The 24860-nt window shown below is 33.5% G+C and overlaps 1 protein-coding gene across 2 annotated transcripts; it reads left to right on the top strand.

Moving 5' to 3' along the window:
- On the top strand, positions 1-24860 carry LOC130662331 (serine/threonine-protein kinase N2-like). 2 transcript variants are annotated; one of them, XM_057461170.1, is made up of 20 exons: positions 1-567; positions 1017-1386; positions 5164-5621; positions 9870-10049; positions 10668-10827; positions 11016-11125; positions 11892-12035; positions 18068-18294; positions 18415-18691; positions 18808-19019; positions 19153-19228; positions 19474-19565; positions 20029-20116; positions 20288-20578; positions 21754-21834; positions 21991-22098; positions 22268-22348; positions 22465-22524; positions 22632-22733; positions 24021-24860. In XM_057461170.1, the coding sequence occupies exons 1-20, from the start codon at positions 550-552 to the stop codon at positions 24060-24062; spliced, it is 3177 nt and encodes a 1058-aa protein (XP_057317153.1). In that variant the 5' UTR covers positions 1-549; the 3' UTR covers positions 24063-24860. The 2 variants fall into 2 exon arrangements, with proteins under 2 accessions (XP_057317153.1, XP_057317152.1); XM_057461169.1 differs by lacking the exons at positions 1-567; positions 1017-1386; positions 5164-5621; ... (2 more) ...; positions 11016-11125; positions 11892-12035 and adding an exon at positions 14096-16501.

The following is a 24860-nucleotide window of genomic DNA, read 5'->3' as shown; positions in this document are numbered from 1 at the left end:
CCGGTTCTCGTATTTAAAAGATTTTCAAGAAAACATCAAAAGAAAACAATTGATAATGTTCTCTAAATAAAGAAAGAATAAAAAGCTGAAGAATCTGTTTACAAATGTACTATTGTGTTAACTCTTTGAAAAGTAAATTTTAATTAATCTATTAGCATTTAAATTTTTTTTCTTTACTTTTAGACTAGAGACACTATGTAAAAATAATCCCAGATTGATTTTTAATAAACAGGGAATATATACTCATGAAGAAATGTTTCATAGTGTATGACCACGAAAAAGATTTTAAAATTGTTTATAGTAAACAAATGGAATAAAGGGGCATGTGAAGTACCCTTGTGTTTATTTATTGCATTCATAAAAAACTGTAAATAGATCGTAATGTAATTTTTGAAAGCAACGTTAAGAAATTTTCTATTTGGTTTATGGAAGTATTTTGTGAAACCGACAAAATCATGAGGAAGAGGTTCGTTTTTTGACGCATGGGAAGAAACTTTGAGTGTAGAATAACGAGAGCAATATATCAAATCGAAATTCAGCATAGCCGTAATGAGTAAGTTAAAATCGGTAAGTTTTGGTGCGAGTTGAAATATAGGGGAACGATTTTATTGGAAATAGTGTTCTGAGTCTCAGACCATCACATTTTTTTTAGTGTTTACTACTATGCTCACATTCTTTGAAGATTTAATTCTTTGATTTTCCAAGGAATCTTGTAGCAAGTTTGACCATTGATTTTGCAAGCAAAAGTTTGCCTACACTCTTTCTGATTGGCTAACCTCTAATTTCTTGCGAGTTGGTTGGCTATTCGACGCGATTTCGAGTCGTTTTTTGAAAGATTATAGCCTGGCCTCTCATAAACCAACAGGGCTGCCGTATTACGAATTCAGCAAATGGTGGGAGAGTGAACGAATCACGATAGTAACAATTTGCCATTTGTTATGCAAGGAAAGTACAATGCCTGGGTCACAATTATTTATATTAATATACTTCTCATAAATTAGTTTTTTTAACTTCAGCCTTTAAAAGACATACGACGACAAAGTTTGCCTCCTGGATTTTTCAAAACACATTACACTCCCAGCAAGTCAAATAATTTGGTGGAGAGCACCAGAATACGACGTTGTCCTAGTCCAAATATGTCCTTAACAGAGAGTAATAAAGAAACAGGAAACTTACATGTGGAACAGCTAAAAGAAAGTATCAAACTAGAGATAAAAAGGGAGCTAAAAATAAAGGAGGGTGCTGAAAACTTAAGAAAAGTTTCAACAGATAAACGAACTCTGGCACAATGTCAGCAAGCCATAAAACAATCATCAAACAAACTTCATGAACTTCATGAGCATCTTCAAGATTTAAATGCACACATATCTGAAGAAATAGTTATAGGTTAGTATATCTATTTATATTTCCATTTTTCCAAGTTGTTTTTATTTTACACTTTTTAACACCAATGAGAGGCGTTCGACTAAAGATTTTTGTCTTTTTTATTAACATATGACCAATTAGGGGGAGAGGGTGTCAACGTAGTGAGAGATGAGATAATAATAAAACAGATACAAATTCCTTCAGGTTATTTTCCACTCAGTAAGTAAAAAAACAAAAACATGATAGAACTAGCTAGCTTGCTTAGCTATTTGTATATATTTCCAAATGGGCACCAACCATAGTGTTAAAACAACAATAAAAATCAGTTGTTTTGGTTTCCTTATTGTTGCAAAGAGACTTTGAGTGAATAGAAGACGATGTTAGGTATATATATTTCACAATAGATTGCATAAACCTTGTTTTCAGATTCCAAAGTTCTGATTGACAACTAAACAATTAGGCAGAGAAGAACTAATTTTAATTGTCTAAAACAACTTTTACTTGCTACAGGACTAAAGTCCAACACACCTTTATGATAATTCGGGAAAACTAACACTCCATCGCAGCTTATTTTGCGATCAGAGGAGGTAAACATCACACTTTTATAGGAGTTTATTAAGAAGAAAACACGTTTTTTCGTGATAACTTTTCTTGACGCGTTTTGTTTTTGATAAAAAGTACACATAAGTTGTATCTTATTATTATTAACGTTCCTTGAAAATTTGAAAGAAATTGATACGACGGGAGTTAAAAAAACTGGAGAAAACACGCTTTCGTCTCTAACAAACTCTCATAAAAACACGATTTTTACCTCCTTTTTTCTGATATTGTAAAATGATGGAGAGCCGTAGGAACGCATGTAAAATTGAATTATCGTAAAGGTGTATTGCTGTGGAGCCCAATGTTGTTTTTTACTGTTCTTGGAATTTCAATAATAATGTTTCTACGCAGGTTTAGGAATGAATAACTCTACTGTTTAAGTTTTTTTAATATTATGTTTGTTTGTACCCCCAAAAGGTAAAAGTCGACTTAAAATGGACTCACCCTCGTAGATAAGGAAAGATTGGGTCAAGAATCAAAAAAATTTTGCTGACGTCAGCAAAGTCCTTAGCAAAATTTCCAAAAAATTCACAAATTCATACACCTGTTGCATTCATCGTATAGATAATGAAACGCTGATCAAGAAAATGTATAGGATCATGTATTTTTGACAAATGGTTACGGAAATATTAGGGTTTGAAGTTTTTTTAATGACGTCACCACCTTGTTTCCAAGTTATTTGGCCTCAAAGTTTTAGGTGCATTGCAATGGCTTTATTAATTTAATATAAGATATTGACGTTAAAGTAGTGTTATTGACGTCGCGCCGGAACGTCAGAAAATTTAACATTTGAGACATTTTTTTTTCGGCAACATCAAAGGAAAATAAGCATATCCACTTTGCCTGTTACAGACACACGAAACTGGCGTATTACAGACACACGAAACTGGCGTATTATTATATAGATGAGCAAATTGTATATAATATCTATATATCAAATAAAGCCTTTTTAAAAACTCTACACCAACTAAATGGTTTGTTGTACTTTGTATTTACCATTTGTTCATAAAAGTTATATGTACAGGACTATTGGGATATAAAGCTCATTGTCCTGCTGGTTTATAAACCCTTAATGGACACTGCTCACTAGGAATGTCATGTTTAGCCTATGCAAAATTATGTCTCTCCTTATTGCATTTCAATTTTTCTATATTTTCAGCAGCACAGGTCAGTGCTTGAAATAAATAATTTTTCCCCGGCTGTCATAGTGACCCTCGTTTGGGAATCTAGACAGTCAAATGTAAAATTTACAGTCATTTACTGTTAACAGGTCATTATTTTAAGCAAAGTCTGTTGGGTGAAAATAGCAAATTTGAAAATAGAAAACTTCATTGTGACATTTTTTATGTGTTTAATAGCAATTAATAATCCGAAGTCTTATGCACTAGGTTGTGAAATGCATGTCACTGGCATCTCGATATGTTATCTAATATACTGTTATACTATAATAAGCAAATCATTTTAAAGTACTGAATTATAATTGGAAATAGAGCAAAAGAAATTCTTTATGCAGTTTGTTTCTAATCATACCACTACTTTTGCTATGACTCATCCTGTTTAAACTAAAAGGTAAAAGAAATTCCTTAAAAAAAATTGACCCTTTTTAAAATGAAAAGTTGACCATAAAAACAACTTGACAACTTAATGGCTGCTGCGTCTAGAATAATTATGATTAACTTTGAGCTTGTTTTTCCTGGCTGATTAAAGAAACCCAGTGTATCAACATTAAGAAAATTAATTGAAAAGTACAATACTGGGTCAAAAATCAATTTTTTGTGGCGTAAAAACTGGCTGTGTTTATCAGGGTTGGTTGAATACATTTGATCTTTTCTCATTTTTCCTCATTGTTTCAAGCTAATGTTTTCGCACATGACACTAAAGGCAACCCAAGGTATAAAATGATGTTGGACTTATATTATAGAGCTAAAAAGTTGTTAACAAGTCTTTCTAAATTTTTTAAAAAATCTCTTATATTCTCATGATATTCACATTTAAAGAATTTCAGATTTAATTATGTTGCATAAATTATGATGTCATGTTTAAGTAATAGCAAATTTTGACATTTTCAGTTATCAGTTATTTTAGACCTGTTTAGGATGTGCATTTAAACTTTATCAATGCATAGACATTATAAAGGTGAATTTATTAACATAAATTTTTTTTCCAAAATGACACTTGTTTGCTTATCCCAGGCCTCTTAAATTTTTTCTAAAGACCCAATAACTCGGGATCTGTAACTTGGTGTGCAATAAAATTATCTTAGCTTTTATGTATAAAAGACCGTTAATTTGATTTGAAGAAAACATATTTGACTATAGGCTAACATAAAATCACACTGGTTACAATAATCATCATTCTCAGACAAGGAACAATTACAATCTAATTTTTAATTTATTTCCTCCCTGATTATTTTAAAACAAAATGAAAATGAAAGTATTAATCTTTTTTACCAAGGCAACATGTTTAAACACTTTACACTCAACAAGATCTTCTTGTCCAATGTGGATTTTTTTTATGTAACACTTAATAGCTCTATATTTTTTTAAATTTGTAGTTACTATAATCTCATGTTTCTTAAAATCATGTTTATTGTTCAGTTATCATTTTGAGTTTTAGCGGTATATATTCTTAAAACGTATTTAAAGTAAACTTAAGGAGCAAATAAAGAATTACATGGAAGTGGCCTAAAGTAATCTTTTCGCAAAATTTCACTAAAAATTTACCAAAATGCATTTATTACTTTTCTCTTATAAAATGATCAAAATTTAAGCTACAAAAGTCACCTAACATTTTACAAGCTTTAAAATCTGACACGAATCTGAATTGCATCTGGTCTGTCCTAATTAGACTCCCAAGTTAAAATAAATTAGATATCTAAAAATTGCTGACCCTAATCTTGATTTTTGTGTGGCATAAAGCACACAGTATTTTAGGACCTATTTCATGTGTCTTTCTTATACTAGGTTTGCAATTGTACATAATGCATTAAGCAAGGGTGGAAAGGCATGTACTAATTAATTTGTATGAGCATGAGCATGTCTCACCTAAAAAAGCCTGTAGCCTTTTTTTTCTGCATTAGGATATGTTGTTATAAAATTATTGTATAAACCTTACAAAAATACAGAACCAGGATTTGTTTGCGATATCAGATATGCATTTTTTATAGTAGACTACAGACCTTCAATTCTGTTTTTTTAGAAGACCAGCATAATCCTTTGTCGCCACAAAAATCACACCACCCAATACTTGAATACAAAGATGACTTCAGTACTGATAACAGATTAAAGTCGCTTGAAAAACAGCTGGCTATAGAAATGAAAGTAAAACAGGGTGCTGAAAATATGCTGGCCATGTTACTTGCTAGCGATAAAAGCAAGAAGCTTATAGCAGATGCTGAGCAAATGTTAGAAGACTCTAAAATAAAAATTGACTCTATAAAAATGTCTATTTTACGCGAACAGTTAAGTGAAGATAACAAAAACAATGGTACAGAAGGTATGGATGTTGCTGATCATGTTAGTAGCCATGAAAAAACTTTAGAACACAGAGTTGATGATATTAGGCACCATATTGACATTGAAACTAGGGTTGCTGAGGGAGCTCGAAATATGTTAAAGCACTTTCTTATTGCTCAAGATAAAAAAGGAGTACAAGAGGTAAGGTATTTCTTTTCCTAATCTTGTTTTTTCTTTGTTGTTAAGCGAAGTATTGTGAGAATATATAATCCTAACATGTTATTAATCTGCACGGATAATCTTTTTTTCAAGATTTTACTTCAACTCTCTAAATTAGCGAAAATGTTCGACGGCAGAAATTTGCCGCCATTTAGTCAGCTTTAACAGCAAAACAAAAATCATGACAGCAAAATCTTGCCTTTGTGAAAAATTTTAACGACGGAAAAACTAACTAATGCTGTGGTAAAACTAAAAGAAGTAATTTAATTCAAGTTAATTGTTACATAAAAACATCTTTTCATAACATAGCATAACTAAAGAGCCAGTATAAAAAGGGTATCCTATACGAATATGTGTTTTAATAAGTATATAATCCTGTAGGAATGGTTCAGAGAATGCGTGTTGCCACCACTGCCATAAAAACGAATAAATTAAATTTCACGGCACACAAAAACTTCTAATTTTATTTCTTTAGCGTAAACTGGAAGAAAGGTGTTGATAAAAGTTTACTAAAGTATTTACAACCCTTGCCCAAGGTTTACATTGTCATTTTCTCTTTCAAATTTTGCAAAATTTTCGTAAAGTTTATATTTTCCTCATATTGCAATAAAATGCACCAACTGAAATTTCATAGCCAATTGGTCTTTATGTTGAGCCTCCATGCACATCACACAATTAACAATTGATTCCTGCATGGAGGTTCGGGTAGTCACATTTTTCTCATTTTTCAAATTGAATTGCCTAAGCGTGTGAGGCGCTTTTTTCGTGTGGTCTGAAAAGTTACACTTACATACTTGTCTTGCTGTCCCTTAATGAAGAAGTCGAGATTCACAGTTGTTTTATTTTTTAAGCCGGAATAAAATTCACGACATATTTTACACCATTATCTTTATAACTTCACCTTCTTCTCAACATTCAAATTCCATGCTACTAAAGCCCCAACTTTTAACTTTTTGTGAAGACAATTATGGTTATCCACCAAATAAAAAAAAACTGATTGCGATTAAATTTGTTGTAACGACTGTGTTTTTTCAAGTGTGTTTTAAAATGATTCTATTTTGATTCTTCAAGTGTGTTTAAAAATGATTCTATTTTTATTTAAATGTAATTGAAAGGAAGCAATGCAGAAAGAACGTGAGACGTTTTAACAATTGACACAACAGGTACCGCAACGTGGACCATGTGCTAGGAAACAAGTGGGAAATTTGTTGCAATTGAAACAACAAAACATTTATTTAAAAAAAAGATTTTTTTAAATGTTAAAGGTTTTTTTCCAAGTTCCTCCGTCTTTCCACTTCTATCCAGTTGAAATTTAAGATCTTTTTGTTATTTCCTAAAAAACAAAACCTGTCACAGCAGTAACCATATCAAATTTTTAACAAATTAAATTTATTGGGGAGACTGGTCACAGAGATGCTACGTCAATAGTGGTGCACGTAGAGCAAATTTATTCCGTCTACTGTCATGTGCGTGCAATGATCTAACCTAGACTTGTTTCTCCTTACAGTGATAGCCTAATTTTCTTCATAAATTTGATATATATTTGACTTTTACCTCATGTATGCTATTACTGTAGAATAAATACTTCTTCTTCTTCTTCTTCTTCTTCTTCTTCTTCTTCTTCTTCTTCTTCTTCTTCTTCTTCTTCTTCTTCTTCTTCTTCTTCTTCTTCTTCTTCTTCTTCTTCTTCTTCTTCTTCTTCTTCTTCTTCTTCTTCTTCTTCTTCTTCTTCTTCTTCTTCTTCTTCTTCTTCTTCTTCTTCTTCTTCTTCTTCTTCTTCTTCTTCTTCTTCTTCTTCTTCTTCTTCTTCTTCTTCTTCTTCTTCTTCTTCTTCTTCTTCTTCTTCTTCTTCTTCTTCTTCTTCTTCTTCTTCTTCTTCTTCTTCTTCTTCTTCTTCTTCTTCTTCTTCTTCTTCTTCTTCTTCTTCTTCTTCTTCTTCTTCTTCTTCTTCTTCTTCTTCTTCTTCTTCTTCTTCTTCTTCTTCTTCTTCTTCTTCTTCTTCTTCTTCTTCTTCTTCTTCTTCTTCTTCTTCTTCTTCTTCTTCTTCTTCTTCTTCTTCTTCTTCTTCTTCTTCTTCTTCTTCTTCTTCTTCTTCTTCTTCTTCTTCTTCTTCTTCTTCTTCTTCTTCTTCTTCTTCTTCTTCTTCTTCTTCTTCTTCTTCTTCTTCTTCTTCTTCTTCTGTATTATAATACCCGTATACTTTTGTCCGTCTGTCTGTCTGTCACGCAAAATGGTAGCATAGCTGCGCAGGTAGCGAGATGCATGGAATGCGGTATAAAAAGGATGGGCGAACCCGTGAATTTTTCCACGGGCTAACGACTAGTTTATATAAATTGCCATGGGTGTTTATTTCATCAAATTGACAATGAGCAATGTTTTTTGGGTTAGTGTTATTCCTCCAAAAACAGGTCAAAATGAGCTCTTGTTGTTCCATGCTACAAGATTGGGCTTGCTTTATTAGATTGTAGTTTGATTACAAGAAGTTTTCAAAAACAACAAACTAAGATGGATTAAATTCTCAAGTGCTGCAAAGATGATAGATCAGGTGAACCCACAGCAAAATAAAAAAAGTGTAATTTTAGTTTTTGTGCTGCAACTTTGGTCAAGTTACTTTTACAAAATGAATGGCTGTTATAGGCCTATTTTCATACATGTTATATTCTATTAAAAAAAATTTGGCCTGTGTCCAGACTTGTAAAAGACAGATGATTTTAAAATAATTAGTTATTAGTGATTAAGTGATTAATTTAATATGGCAGCCATGGTGTAATTTGTGGATGATGTGGTATAATGTTATAGCTAAAAACTGCATCAGTTTTAAATTGCTTGAATTTATTATATAATAGATTTTGATAGCTTTTTAATGTATGTAGCTATTAACATATCACTTTCACTTTGGTGGTTATAAGCATATAATTATAAGATACATAGTGTGAAAATGGAAATGTTTCTGTTATTCAGAATATGTGTATTAAAAATGTTGATCAATGTTTCGTCAATAAGCATATGTGTTAAGTTGTAAGTTCTTTTTGCATCCAGGCAAAAAAGTAGCTGCAGATGGTTGCAGGGGTTGAATTAAAAATGTAAAGTCAGTTCACAAACATTTTCTGACTGTAGATAAATAAAACTCTTGCAAATGAATACAAATGATTGATAAAAAATGGGACTCACAATTATCTATAAAATGATTCGTAAAGATTTCATTTGGGTACCCAAGTAGCAAATTGCGACCTGCTAATTTTAATGTGTTTAGTTTAATTAATTGGAATAGGATTTTAGTTTCCTTGAATTTGAGAGTAATTTAGGTTTTAAACTTAAAGACACATTACCAAGGAGTTAATGAGTGTTACAATGAAGTATTAGTATTTGTGTTATTGTGTGATCAAAAGTTCTTTTATCTTGGAATATGTGTTAGGCAAGTTGCTATGCTTCAAGCAAATAAGATTAAACAGACAATGTATACAAAAACTATAGGCATTAACTTAGTCAAAACTAGGGAATGCCACACTTTCATTTTATCCTTTCCTATAAACTATAATATGCATTTCTTTTACTTAAATTGTGGTTCTCTTGAAACTAAAATACACTGAGCAATAACTAGATGTGGCTAATAAATACACTCCACAGGTCCATACATTCCATTTCAGTTTATTGTGGAAGACACATAAACATGTCTTTTAAAAAAGGTTCAACAAAGCTTTGTTAGCATTGTTTATCAGGTTTTTTTTACCTAATCACTTACATCAAGCAATAAATTCGAACATATTAATGCTTGTTTAAATGTACACACCAGGGAAATATTTTCTGGAATAATAGCTGGTGATCAGCTTGTTTCTGGGAGCCGAAGAAGAATTAGACGTAATTTGTTTGCCAAGGATCCTCTTTAAATTAACTTTAGAAGTTTTTTCATGTTTTTACTAACAATTAATTATAATTCCTTGGCTGGAAAATACATCTTTCAATAAACTATAGCTAATACGACTTCGCTACTGAAATGTATCATTTCAATATACCCATTTTGATGAAAGATATGATACATGATTGAGCTGACCATCAAAGGCCTTCACTAGTTGACCTGAATTTTTTTTTGTAAACTGTCGCCTAGATGCAAAGTTACAAAAATAAATATAATAGGCTCGGGGAAAACAAATATGTGCCGTCTGTTCTTTACAATTTCAATGAGAAGGTGTATTTTGCATAGATATATATTGTGTTTTTTTGCTTTTGTAGGCTGAAAAGACACTCGTTGAAGCAAAAAACAAACTAGATCTTCTTCACATGTCATTGGAGAAAAGAATGGCAGAAATCAATCCAGCTGCAGGACAAGTTGGTATATATAACGAAAAAAGTCTGCCAATGCCAAAATCAAAACAACGTCAAAAAGCAGCAGCTGTTACTGGAAAACTGGAAGTATGTTGTTATCTAATGTAGTAGAATTAATTGCATTTGGGTGCCCATATTGTTTATAATCTGCATCTCACAGAAAAAACAGAACACCTCTAAAAACTGTAAAAAGTATTTACTACTGGAAAATTAAAATTTGATATTTACTTTTGGTAATTTAAAGTGGTTGGTTTTTTTGCTCTGATTTGTTGGGGAAGAAGTACCATCTATTGTGTTCTATGTAATACAGATTCTCTGTATCGTCAGGAAAAGACAGTAATTCCCTATTGTGCATCATTTAGTACTAAATTTTAGGAAAACCTGAAAATGTGTTCACAGGTAGACCTTTTGTGGAGATCTGTTTAAATCACATTCGGTAATTAACGGAAATCTCCTGAATATTATTTTGTTTTACAAATAATAGTGGCCACCTTTGAGACGTGCTTGTGCGTTACAATTGGAGAAATATGTCATACGTCCATTTGAATGGTAGTCGGTATTCTGTGCTAAAATATATATCTAACATATTTTATTGGACACAAGGAGAAGAGGAAGAACACCCGGTCGAGTCTTTAAAATTCGACATAAATATGAACGTTTAGTCGTTGTTGCTGTTGTTAGATCAAGTTGTTTCATTTCTTGCAGGTTTTACTCTTCGGTGCTGAAAACTTATTAGCTACAGTTCCCAATCGTGATCCAAGAAAGATAAGTGTACCTACAGCCAGTCCGGATAATAAATTTCGACTTAGCAAGAGAATTAGCAGTAGCACTTATCATCCAAAACAATCAGAAGATACGTCACTGAGTAAGAAATAATTGTTTTTCATTCGGTTTCACTTTCTTTTTATTTTCATTAAGTTGTAAATGTTTGTAAAATGCAAGTGAATGAATTAATTGGATAATCGAGTAACACACCCCAGCCACGTTTGTCTCGATTATGGGCCTTTATTAAACGTAACAAGCATTGAAATATCGTATATTTGCGTTTTTTAGATGAGATTTGTGCAATATTAAAGCTAGACAACGTGGATTCTGGTCAATCAAAATGGAAACCAAGAGCCCCGCATTGTTGGAATGAAACTTTCAATGTCACATTAGATAAGGTACATTTTCCTACATATACTTTCAACGCTGGTATAAAAGATTCGAGTGTCAACAATCCCTGATGAACCAGAAAAATGGTAGTTTTATCTGAGGGATGTCTCGAAAATCAAAAAGTGTACGCTGATCGATATTCCGAGTTTGAGATATAATGCCTTCCTTTTGACTTTAACGACAAAATCAATAAATACAATATTTAAGTATCGTCAATCTCCACATGTAATATTAACACATACCCTTCTCAGCAATATTTCGCTACTGCAATTTTTAGAAGAAATAAAAAATAAGTATTTTTAACTACCGCAACCTCAGTACTATTTGTTTGTTTCTCTTGTTTCCTTTTGACACAAAGGTATGAACATGCATAAGATGTTCGTGTGTATAGCTACTATTATGTTCCTTTGAATATAGTAGAATGTTTATCTTTCCATGAATCCTCATGACAGCATATCAATTTAGAATACTTTTTATTCTCCAAAAATATATGTTTCACGGTATGAAAATATTTATACGTCACGGGAATGACCCCCCTACTAAAATTGAATTGACTTTCAGTGTATAGTTTTCGAATTTGGAGTTTCATAGTTCGTTCCCTAGCTATTTTTTTTAGCTTTAAATCTATTAACAAACAGTTCCTTTCTTATATTTTTATATTTTTCTTATAACTTATTAGTCTGCGGAAAAAATTCACGAAAGTGTGTGTACTGCATTCATACTTGCATTCGTGTTTTGTGTTTTAAGAGAATTGCTATTCCCTTATTTTTGTAGGCAAGAGAACTAGAAATTGGCGTCTATTATCGCGACTACCGATCACTTTGTGGAATCACGTTTTTAAAACTTGTCGACTTTTTGGATAACCAGAGGCATGAGCTGAAGTTAAGTTTGGAACCTGTGGGCACGTTGAGATGCGAAGTAAGTTTGAATTGCTCCTGCTGTTAAGCATGAATTTTTCCTTTTATTTTCACCTTTTCAGGAGAAAGACTATTTTCACCTCTTCAGGAGAAAGACTTTTTAGATAGTGTAATGTTGTTTTGTGCAGTAGAAGAATCGTGAGGAGCGAGATGTTTTTAAAGTTTTAGCGTTTGATAGTTATGTGAAAAATGTAATTGCTTAGTAAGTTTTAGGTAGCGGCCACAACTTAGTATCCAGTGCACTTATAAAGCTGGTAAATATTTGTTTTGTTTATACTGAAACACATAATAATTACCTTGAGTCTTTCCAAAGTTATAAAGTGTTGCACGACTGTCACTGTTTGACTTACAAGTTTATTGGAAACACATGTTTTATAACAAAGCGTGGCAAGAGATGTTTCACAGCAAATGTCGAGGGGATAGCATTTTAATTTTTTTTTAAAAGTCTCTTGTATGTTAATGTTATTGGTACTATTATTGCTAAATGCTGACTACGTGTTTAAAACTGAATTTCTTCTTGTCACTGTTATTCCAACTATGGATTCACGTTTGTTTAAGCTACTGTAAGTACGACTTTTGAGTAAACATTAAAAATCAATGCTAATATTTGCAGTTGGTTTTGTTGATAAGCTTGTTAAAAACACGACACGTTATTTTGCGATAGAAACGAAGCGTGACAGAAATAATAAGGCGGACATCGATGCGTTTTTCTATTGCATATGAGCCTTGTTACTAAAATTACACGAATCTCTTCCTCTATAAGAATCTTTTTCTTTGGAGTAGAATGTAAAACGTTTGGAATTTGGTGTAAATAAAACAAGTTGCAATGAAGTGGATGTGAATTTTGAAGTGGATTGAAAGGGTTGTTTGTAAATGCTATTATGTTGTGGTTTGTTGCTCTTTTATCTTATTTCTTGTCAAACTAAAAAACATGTCGACTTAAACATAACGCCGTTTGTCAGAACATCCTGTTCACAACATTGCCATGACAACGGAAATATTTGCCATTATTTAAATTTTTTTGTGTGACATTGTTCTTTGCGAAAGGGGTTAAATAACAATAAAAGGAGAAACGTTTCAATGAACAAGGCCGATTTATATAGAATTATTAGCATTGGATACGATTTGTATATCCCTTTGTGGTTTATTTTCGGATTTAGATTCATGGAATCTAAAAGCAGTTAGAAAGGGTTTCCTCTATTTGATTTTACAAGGATGCTTTATAAGGATTTTAGCAAATCAACTTTTTTTAACACGATGAAAATGGTGTATCGAGCTGTGGTGATATCTGATGCTTGTTTACATTAATGTATTGTTTGTTGACATTAAACCAGTGTACACAGATAAAAATGAATTATGAGTGTGTTAACAAGAGTATTGCATGTTGTCAACTGTGATAAATGACTTTGATTTCAGAGATGAAATGGATTGTCAGGGAATGAGCTGTGTTTTAATTATGTGCATAGCAATGGCCACTACAGCGAAATGCAGCAACAATATATATTAATCTTCTTTTCAGTTTTCTGTAAACCTATTAACAACTTAATAATTTTTGCCTAAATACGCCCTTTTTTTCCTGGACCTTCTGTTTTATGCAATGCATTAATTCACCCAATTGTTCATAATTGCCATAAAGTACATTGTGTTTTTTGCGTGCAATCTTTAACTTCTGATATACAAAACATATTCCCTGATGTTAAGTTGAACATCCAAGTAAGTTTGCTAGGAGTTATATTTGTTTATATTTCCAGTTATGCGCGAAAATATATTTAAACATTACGTTAATGATATTATAAAACATATTCTGCATTATTTTCTTTTCCCTTCAAATTTTAAATATTTACCAAGTTTTTAGTTTAAACCTTATTTATTTATAATGTTTAAAATATAGATGACACTGTTTCAGCGTAAATTGTATAAATAGTGAAACTCACTTTCTCTCCTGCTATACTCAATCTGTTGAACTTCGCCAGTTTTTAAATATTTAAGCAGCCAATCGTGTTGCAGGTAGCTCGATTGTTTATGCTTTTCTACTGCTCTCTATGCACAATCAAATGTTGAAGTGTGTATTGAGCATAGTTTGATAGAAAAAACTCGAAAAAGGAGAAGTTTGTAGCTTTTTGAAGTTCAACGAACGAAGACACTTGCAGATTCGCATAAAGAGATATTATTTGGGGACGTATAGAATTTTTTAAAACGTTCTATAGTTTTACTATACGAGAAAAAAATAATATCTCGTAAATTTAACGTAATATTTCGTGCCTGTATCTTTTGCAATACAAAAGCCTACAGCTGCTTTCAAAAGCGAATTGACGTGATGTAGCCAGATTATATGCGTGGAGCCGAGGACGTTCGTAATTGTTCAAAGTACGTAAAAGAACGGCAAGGCTGCTATATAACCAGTAAAGAACCAAATTTTAACTGATAAACGTAAAACGCTAAAGAATTAAACCAATTTATAAGTAAATAAATTATCTAAACAGTGCGTGCAGAATTTTTTAAAGTTATGTTATCCCCCGAGTGCAAAGCATGTTTGTGATTGCTCTTGTTATGGCCGATGACATGACTGCAACGTCTGGCATTAAGGTTGTCGGTAGAACAGCTAACAATGTGAAAACTAAGCCGTCAAATAATGTAACTAATTTGAATAGTAGCAAATCGGGATCGCTTCCAACGTATGGATTACCATCCGCCGGCCAAAGAAGACTTGTAAAAAAGACTGTTGTATCGAAAGCGCAGGCTACGCCCATACGTATACCACTGTCGTCTCCATCAAAGCTTCCAACGTCGAAAAATACAGTTACCACGAAGTCGCGCTACTCCTCCACACGCACTTCAGCTGCCATTTCTAAGGGAGGCTTGACAGTGGTGAATAAAGCTCCCAATAATACTAGAACAAACTTGAATTACCCCTCGATTCAGAAGTCAGTGCAGCCGACGAAACCCATGAAAATAGCAAGCAAGCTCGAGGCTTACCAACGTAAAGTCAGTCAGGCGAATACCATAATAAAGAAACTACCGTCGCCTATAAAAAGTAAAACAGTTGCAAAGGAGACTGCCAGCGTCCGCAAACAGTCGGAAAACACAGCGAAGGAGTTTTGCTCTGAAAGTGATAAAAACAAGTGCAAGTGTGATGATAATGGAAATTGCGTGTGTAAAACGAAAGACGGAAAGCCGTCTCTCAAGAAAACGAAATCCAGACGGAAACCAGCTCGTCATGCAACTTATGTTAGTGAATTAGATAAAAGTCTTCGGGAAAAGTTCAAGCGAAAAGAGCCGGAGAAAAAATCGTTGGAAAAACAACAGTCAGAGCAAGCAAAAGAACCTGTACGAAGGAGCAGTAGTCGACAAACACCTGTACGAAATACCAGTAATACACAGGCACCGCCCGTGAAAAGAGTTGTACATTGCCCACTTCATTCAAAATATGGAAATAAAGCCTTCATCAAGGCCAGGTGCATTGAAGAGTGCCCTCATTTTAATAAAACACAACCAGAAACTAACACACCTTCACGAAGTAAATTTTTACAGACAAAAAAACTTTTTCTTACAGACAGTGATAGTTCTAATAACTCGTCACCAGGAATTCTTCGTAAGGCTGCTAGGCCAACCCAGGGCACAAGTAAAATAGCGAACACGCAGAAATACAGTAGTCAAACTAAACAAATTCGTTCCTCCATTCCGTTCCCGTTAAACGCATCGACAAATAAAATATTTGCAAAGGAAAAACTTATAAACAATCGTGTCAAATCCGCTCCTGCAACCAGCGGCAGGTCATCAAAACCGGTGCAATCTTACTTGGTACGCAATGGTCTGATCCCTACGAAGAAAATAGCGGAGGAGAAAGTTGTTGCTCCTAGGAAGAAAATCAGACAGAAAAGTTTTAAACTTAGTGTTAGTAGGTCTCGTTCGAAATCATTTAAAAATAAAAATTTTAAACCGACTGTTTTAAAGAAAGTCAGGCCGGAGCCATCAGATGAAGAGATAGCTGTGGACTCGCTGGATCTTGACACTGATCAGGATAGCTTAGTGGATATACACGATGAGCTGCTGTATGAAAAACACGAACTGACAGATTCTAATAAGGAGAATAAAAAAGACTCGAATGTTGCTCGCGTGACGCCGAGAAAAAAGATTCGACAAAAAAGTTTTAAGCTGGGTCGTAGTCGCTCGAAATCAATGCGACGTAAAAAAAGTACCCGCGCTAATAATAAGATTAACGCGCGGGAAAAACTTGACAATTCAGACAGTGGTGAAGAGAATTTCGAAGATGATAGTTTGGCTGAACAAAGCAACGAACTTCTTCTTAATGACGAAGATACTTTGACGAACGATTTAACAGCTGAATTAGAACATTTATTTGATGGAGATGAAGATGAAGAGGAGCTTGCTGAGTATTATTTTAACTTATTTAAAGAGGAATTCCCTGAAATTGTTAGCGAGACTGGCTTAACAAAAGAAGAACTGGTTAGTAGTACTACTAAGTCGTATGTTCATTTCGTTTGTTTGCTTATTTGTCGCTTGTTCAGTTGTTTGTTTTTGTTTCCATTTACTTATTTGTTCCTTTTATTTATTTATTTATTAATTTTTTTGCCTATAAGTTCACAGAAACGATAAAATGTGTTCTGTTTACGCGTATTAGCGTTAAAAACGAAAAAACACACAAAAAAAAACGGCGATAAAGTTTTTAGGCCAAAACCTTATTGTCATGGACAGTAAAGGGATTGTCGTCCTATTTTCTAAATTTGCCATGACGATCCAGCGGATGTATTAGACCTAATCGACAACCGTACTTTTTAATTATTCGAGGATATTGATCTGTAGAGTGTGTTGGTAAAACAACTATCTCAAGGAAATTAATTTCGCGGAAATTAGTTCCCGCTAAAATTATTAGGAAACTCGCTATTCGCGAAAATTAACTCTCTCGAAATTTGGGTTTATATCCATCTTCAAAAAACGATTCACACTGACTTTTTTTTTCTGATTTACAAAAAACAACATACTTGTATGTGTATTGCAACTTTAGCAGTCTTTATTTTATGTCTCCTACATAAACCACCCTTGAAAAACGATGAGTTGAGAAAGAAAAATTCTTTTATCGTGAAATTCGCGAAATTTAATTCTTGCGAAATATTATGACTTGACAACATCGCTAAAATTAGTTCTCGGAAAAATTAAGTGTTAATTTCAAGCAAGTTTTTGCGAAAATTAGTTCTGGCGAAAATTATTTCCCCTTTAGCTAGATTATAATGAAGAAGAGGTTAACAAGAATTATGAAGCAGAAAAATCTTGCGACTTATCTGTAAATAAAGAAAATAATGTAAATGATAACTTGATCAAACAGCTATTGCACCAGTTTCATATTTGAGATTTTTTTATAAAGTTTACTGCTTCAAATTAATTGGTTTGATTCTATTGAAATTATCATGTACGAGAAAATACAGTTATGTCGTTTGAAAGATTATATAAACAATACTGCATGAGTGACAAAACTGCATGAGTGACAAAACTGCATGAGTGACAAAACTGCATGAGTGACAAAACTGCATGAGTGACAAAACTGCATGAGTGGGTTGTCTTCATATTGATTCGGTGTAAAAAAATAATATATCGAACAGAATCACTAAAACTATACGGTATCACTGCTTCCGTCGGCACACACGTTTAAACAAAAAGTTTCAGTAACTTCTACTTTTATTTAGTCAATGTGGTCAAGAAAGGCTCAAAAGTTATGGGAGTAAAAACAGTTGAGCTGCGCCCATCCACCTTTTTTTATCTTTCTTAATGTAAATTAATGTTCGATCAGTAGTTTTGAATGCAACTATTAGTTTTTCCTCTCTGCAGATTGATGAAACACAGTATTTAGTATCGTAGATTAGATGTTATATAGAAAAGTTTACATCCATGCAACAAATTTGTTGTAATTCAGAAGAACTCTAAAGTATTTTTTCAACATGAAGGTTGTTTTTTTAGTCAGTTGAAGTTTCTTAACATGCGTACGTTAATTGACTTGTTTTGATCTTGTTTTGATAGGTGACGTTTTTTAACCCTATGGTGAACAGACGACCCAAACTTCAACGACAGAAACAGTTGTTTCCGAAAGCAAAAGGGAAACACTTTCTTCGTGCAGGCGAAATGCATACCAATATTGCTACTTGGGCGAGGTTATTAAAGCGAGCCACGCCCACAACGGGGTCAGCGTCGTTTAGCCCACAAGCCAGTGCGTCGGGAACTAAAACTCCTCCTCAAAATAGTTTAAGGTGAGTTGTATATGGTTTGCGATGGTTACTTCTTCATGTATTTATGTAGTTTGAGAACATTTAGACAATTTAAGCAGAAGCGTGTCTGATCAAACGTTCAGTATATTTGTCACGTTTTAGTTCTAGTGAACCAACCTTAGTGAGTTCAACCACACATCTACCAGACCAGTCGGCATCTCCTGCACGCCGATCTTCATCTTCTAATCATTCGTCGACGCAAGATTTATCCAATAAGAACGCCTCCTCGAACCAGGACCTGTCTAGTCGTCACTCATCCTACAATGAACTCCCCATTGGTAGTTCTTCTCGGAATGCTTCCCATGACAACTTGCATAATATACAAAAAACACGCAAACAATCGGACTCTGCACCGAATACTCGCCCAACTAGTATAGAAGTATGTTGTTTAATTTTTTTAAAGCTTAATTCCGATATTTAATAATTATTTTGCGTTTCAGATAATATTCTAGTGGTCACTGGCTTGTTAAATTTCATATCGCTTTCTTCATCTAGATTGTTTCACCGAGAGCCGATAAAGGAAAGAGAACCCACAGCAGTAATGGCATGACCAGTCCCACTATAGTCGAACAAAAATCGGAAACTAATAATGTCCCTCCTGCGGTTCCTTCGCATGGCCGCGCTTCTCCTTCACCTAAGACGGAACTTCACAGCACTGGTCGTGCATCAGGTAGAAAAACCGCCGGAAGATCACCAAATATACCAAGGTGAATTTGCTCTCTCTTTGTGAAACAGGTTTTTTTCATTATGTAAATGTATCATTAGTGACACATATAGAAGAAACTGTATTTTTGAAAAGTAGGTGATGTAAAATTTTATTAAAAATTTACTTTCTTGTAGGAGAAACAGAAGCTCGACAATGTCGATGGAACAGTTCAGGTGTATTAGTGTATTAGGGCGCGGTCATTTTGGAAAGGTATTTTTTATTTTTAGTAAAAGAATTTCTCACTTGTTCGTCATATGTGTGGGATTTGATAATGTCCCTTAATAGTAGACCAAATTATAAATTAAAAAATTAAATTAAATTGTAACCAGATAGGACAATGAGCTGATTTTTTTTAAATCTTTTCTTCAGTCTCCACAACGTCTCCTTGTTGTCCCACGGTAATTTTTTTTGTGACACGCTGTGGAATTTTAAATTTTGTATTCTGTTTAAATTAGGTTCTACTAGCTGAATATAAAACGACGAAAGAGCTGTTTGCTATAAAGGCCTTGAAAAAAGGAGATATTATATCGAGAGATGAAGTAGAAAGGTATTTTTGAATTTTTTTGCCATATTTTGCGGCTGCTATTATCTATTAGATTTTAGTGTCTTTGTTATGTTGCTGTTTTGCACACTTTAAGGAAAGAAATTAAACTTGTGTGGTTCAGCTTTATCGCATTTTTTTTGCGTTCGATAGAAAATAAAACTTTCGCTCCACGAAATCTTTTCTCAAGTTTTGACTAGTTTTCTGTGAGACCATTTCCATTTGGCACATTGGAAAAAACTTCCCCCTTTTCTATTGACCTTACTTTTTGCGGAAGCAAACTTTAACGAATTTTGATAACTGCAAAAGCTGCAAAAATTTCTACCGCAAATACTCTATTTATTTAGAGTACAAAGGTCAACAGAGACAAAAATTTTAATAAGTTATAATTTTTTAAAATATCTGTCAAAAATATACTTAGTTAGCTTATTTTATACACAATTTTAAAAGTTGATTATTTTTTTTTCAGTTTAATGTCGGAAAAAAGGATATTCGAAGCAGCAAACAGTGTGCGACATCCGTTTCTAGTAAATTTGTTTTCCTGCTTCCAAACGAAGGTAGGGTAAATTCGAGTTAGAATTGCTTTAAGCGGGTTAAAATTGCTTTGGACGAGTTGAAATTGCTTTGAACGCGTTGGACGGCCAACCTTTTCTTAAATCCTTTTTTTATAATATGGTTTGTTTTAAGTATTTTCTGATTTTTACCTTGCTCATTTCTATCAACTTCAGGACCACGTGTGTTTTGTTATGGAATACGCTCCTGGCGGCGATCTTATGATGCATATTCACGAAGAAGTATTCAGCGAACCAAGGACGATGTTTTACTCCGGATGTGTCATCCTTGGTCTTCAGTATCTTCACGAACACGAGATCGTGTATCGAGATTTAAAATTAGACAATTTACTGCTCGACGCAGAAGGCTATGTTAAAATTGCAGATTTTGGTTTATGTAAAGAAGGAATGGGTTTTGGACAGAAAACTGGTACATTTTGCGGAACGCCTGAATTTTTAGCGCCTGAAGTAAGTTAGATGATTGAAGTTCACAGAGCTTGAAAAGTATTAGGCGAAGATGTTGTATGGTGGTATTGCATTTGACTTTAATGTTGTGTTGTTGCTATCTACGGACCGCGAACTAATTAAAGTTGAATAATTTTCACAGACTTATTTTGCGAAGATTATTCAAGTCGCGTTCAGATAGCAAAGGTTAAGCTACTTCTCATATCGCAGGGCTGACCATCAGCTTTTTCAACTACGAAATCAAATGGAATTATTTGACAGTCGTTTAGGAGGAACTCAGTTTTATTTGTTAAGGTTTAGCAACCACACGTGAAGAAAAAAAATCTACTTTCAGGGTTGCCACGATTCCTCAAAAGTCCACAATTCTCCCCAATTTTGAAAAAGTCTTCTCAAATCTCCTTTTACAAAACTATATAACTATATTGTTCTTTAAAATCTTTCCAAATCTTTTAAATTTTCTTTAGAGAAACTGTAAATCTACTCAATTTTTTTACGAAATAACCGTCATCTCAAAATAGCTTGACAATTTTCACCAAAAGTTTTCAACTCTTAAATTTGACTCTACTCTGCATTTGTGTCGCAATGATAAAGTTCAGCGGAAAAGTCATTTCTAGTAATTTCGCAAAAGCTTCTCTATGCGAATTGACATTTCCAACCTTGTGGTAGAGCGTTCGCTTTCAGTGCGGGAGGTCTTGGGTTCAAACCCCGGCCGAGTCATGCCAGAGACTATAAAAGTGTGAATCTATCCTTTCTGCTTAGCGCTCAGCATGAGAATAGGATTGATATCTTAGGCGGTTGTCTAGTTGAGCGATTGCTGTGCTTCCACGACTTTCGTAGCTCAAATGGAAGCTTTAAATGCGCTAGGACCCCCTTCGCAGGACCCTCGTTGATAGCAGTACCAATAGGAACTGAAGAGGCTATCCTGGGTAAATAATAGTAATAATAAAAAATAATAAAAGACAAGTTTTCTCGAAATTGATTAAAATTAGCAAGCAAGCAAGTGAAGCTCTGGCTATGATGCAACTTTATATACCAGTCAGAGGAGAGGAAAAGTCAGGCGTCTGGGTGAATACTCAGAGAACGTGGAACCCCCCGTTACTTAAAATCTGAATTGTATTATAAATTTCAATTTTGTGTACTATGAATTTAGATGTTTTAAACTGCTGTTATTTTTCTAGGTGTTAACAGAGACTTCCTACACGCGTTCCGTCGATTGGTGGGGTTTAGGCGTTCTAGTATTTGAAATGTTAGTTGGAGAGGTAAGTGTAACTCGTGCCTTGATTTTAACGGAAATAGATTATGGAAGGGTTATATGTATTTAATCCAATTCTGCGCAATAATCGGCGAAATTAAGTCCTGCACAATATTTTTCAAAATTCGCGATTGTTCACTACCGTAATGTGTCTTTTTGTTAGAGTCCGTTCCCTGGTGACGACGAAGAAGAGGTGTTTGACAGTATTGTAAATGACGAAGTTCGTTACCCTAGATTTTTATCAAATGATTCCATTGCACTCATGAGAAGGGTAAGGACTTGTGTTTTTGAATGTTCCAATACCGTGTTCTTAATGTGGTTGAAAGAACGCAAGTTGAAGAGTGTTTATTTTAAATGATCTGAAAGATAACCGTCGATCTTGTAATTAGAAAAATCTTTTAATATGTCTTGTTTATTTTATTTAAATTTTATTATTGCAGCTACTGCGTAAAAATCCTGAAAGGAGGCTGGGTTCCAGTCAAAGGGATGCTGAAGATATTAAGAAGCAACCTTTTTATAAGGTATAAATTTCTCTTTTGCAATCTTCTTCCGCAATACATTAATTTGGTTATTCTGGGTTAGTGTCTTGATTTAACGCTGTTTAATAGGAAAAATTATTCTTAATTATATACGTCAGGATATGAAGTGGGAAAGCCTTTTGCACCGAAAACTGAAAGCACCGTTCATACCAACAGTGGTAAGTGGTTTTAGAGATGGGTTTCTTTTCTTTCCCCCTGTTTCTTAAATGTAGTTAGAATTTAATTTCTGAAGAACTTCTGAACTGAGCATACTCCGATGTTTTAGAAACACGCCGAAGATGTAAGCAACTTCGATGTTGAGTTTACTTCAGAAGAACCTGTTTTAACACCAACGAAGGAGCGACGCGGCCTAAATACAATAGAACAGGTAAAATTTCTCATTCCGTAATAAAGGGCGAAACATTTGAAAGGTAGCCCCCTTCGTTCGCAGAGTATGCTTGCTTGTAACCTTTGGTTACAAAAATTTAAATAACTAGAATTGGTTGCTACATAAATTTTTTTAACGTTTTTCAATCTCGAAAGTATTTACGCAAAACCACATATATACCACATATTTACAACTTGTATGCAACATATTTACAACATATATACCACATACATACCACATATTTACAACTTGTATACAACTTATATACCATATATATATACCATATATATATACCACATTATTTTCCACATATATACCACATATTTGAATGTTTTAAATGGACCACATGAATATATGCAGCCTAATTGTGCGATTTTGTTCTTTGTTAACCTCAATTATGCAGTAAATGCCATGCTCCAGAAAATTAACTTGTTTTGATTGACAACTAAGAAAATTAACGCAGAAGAAGAGTGTGACCATACACGTCTTTGTCGTTAAACCCAGTTGCTAAGAACTACAGACTAAAATTTGGGCAAAAATGTGGAACATAAACGTACTAGACGCGACCAAATTTTCAGATTTGAAACATAGAAAAACAATCAAGTGATATGCTGCTTTAAAGTAGAAGACACGATTAGTACCTCTTGTTGTGAAAAAAGAGGCAAGCTGTATATTACTTCAAAAAAGCTTAATTTGATAGTTTTCTTAAAAAAATATTGATGGGAAAAATTTCAGTATGATTATAAAATTTTACCAGTTCAATATTTGGTAACAGATAAAGGATATATAAACTATTTTTAAGAAAAAAAGAAGCCGAAATGAAACTTCTAATGGGTTCTTTAATTTAAAAAATATTTATTTTATATAAAATTATAATTAAAATATATGTAAAAATATAATGAAATTCAAAATATTCGCCGAAATTTTTAATTCTGTTTTTTTTTTCCGTTAGGTAAACTATTTTCGTTTTCTGAATGAAACAACACGAACACCCATAACGCACTCGAAAGTCTCAATTTAAGGGATTGGAATGTTAAATGATCTTAAGTGAGCATGTCATACGCACGTTTCCCTACATTGTTTCAACAATATTTGTATTATTAACGTATGTTGTGGTCACTGTGTATTCACGGATGGGTAAATTATTAACGAAGGATGATACAGTTGAATGCAACATGCATTTTTTGACGTCTTCTCGATTTTTCCCTTCAATTTTTTGAAGATTTTTTTCAGATGGTTATGACGCTTAAATTTAATTACTTTGAATCGATTTGTTTATCGTTATAGAGTGCATTCAATGGGTTCGATTACACAGCGGACTGGTGTTAGCGAGACACGTATTGTGTTGTTATACTCCGCCCTGTGGTGGAATGAAGGATAACGTCATAATCAACGAAGACCCCACGCGATGCAGCTGCTGTTCTTTGAGAAAAAAATTATAGTAACATCGTCTCACTGCGAAAAAAAACTTTGAAACAGTATAGTTTTACAAATTGCACAGATTTAATACAACTATCTCTCCTGATTTGTGGCATATGAACGGAAATCAACATGGTAGACGCGTAGTGTACCGGCATGTTTTAACTCGATCACTATCGCAATATTTGTAACGGCAAATTATTTCTTTTCTAATAAGCGCAATATTTGTGATTTATATATATGTTATAATTACGTAGCACCAACTTAGAACTTAGGCTTCTGTGAGCTAGAGTCACGCAACTAGCTTTTATTGATACACCATTTCGATTTGGTATGGCACATCTTTATCTTTATAAGGTTGTTTTAAAAATACCAGTTTTTATATTCACAAAAATTACACATACCTATTATATAAGTTTTGCAAAATGGGCATTTTTTTGTTTAACTTATTTTTGTATCCGTGAAATAAGCACGCGTAAAAGCTCGTGTTTTTCAAAAATGATCTACAATTTCTTTCCTAACCCATGCGTTTTTACAAAATTACTACGATGTTAGCGAGAGATTAGGTATAAGGTTGATATTCTGTTGTTGTTATAGTGTACAAAAGCAATTGCTGAAAATATAATTTGTATCATATCTCTTTAAAAAAATATTACTGCAAAAGTTGGTGTGATTTTGTTCATATCACGCTCTGCGGAGGAAAACGAA

Source organism: Hydractinia symbiolongicarpus, chromosome 10, assembly GCF_029227915.1.
Source record: "Hydractinia symbiolongicarpus strain clone_291-10 chromosome 10, HSymV2.1, whole genome shotgun sequence".
NCBI lineage: Eukaryota > Metazoa > Cnidaria > Hydrozoa > Anthoathecata > Hydractiniidae > Hydractinia > Hydractinia symbiolongicarpus.
This window is presented reverse-complemented; position numbering and strand designations above follow the sequence as displayed.

Coding starts and splice junctions, on each gene's coding strand:
- LOC130662331 (XM_057461169.1), top strand. CDS start 14,564: ATGTTTGTGATTGCTCTTGTTATGGCCGATGACATGACTGCAACGTCT. Junction 22,099..22,267: donor CCATTGCACTCATGAGAAGG/GTAAGGACTTGT, acceptor TTATTATTGCAG/CTACTGCGTAAAAATCCTGA. Junction 22,349..22,464: donor AGAAGCAACCTTTTTATAAG/GTATAAATTTCT, acceptor TATATACGTCAG/GATATGAAGTGGGAAAGCCT.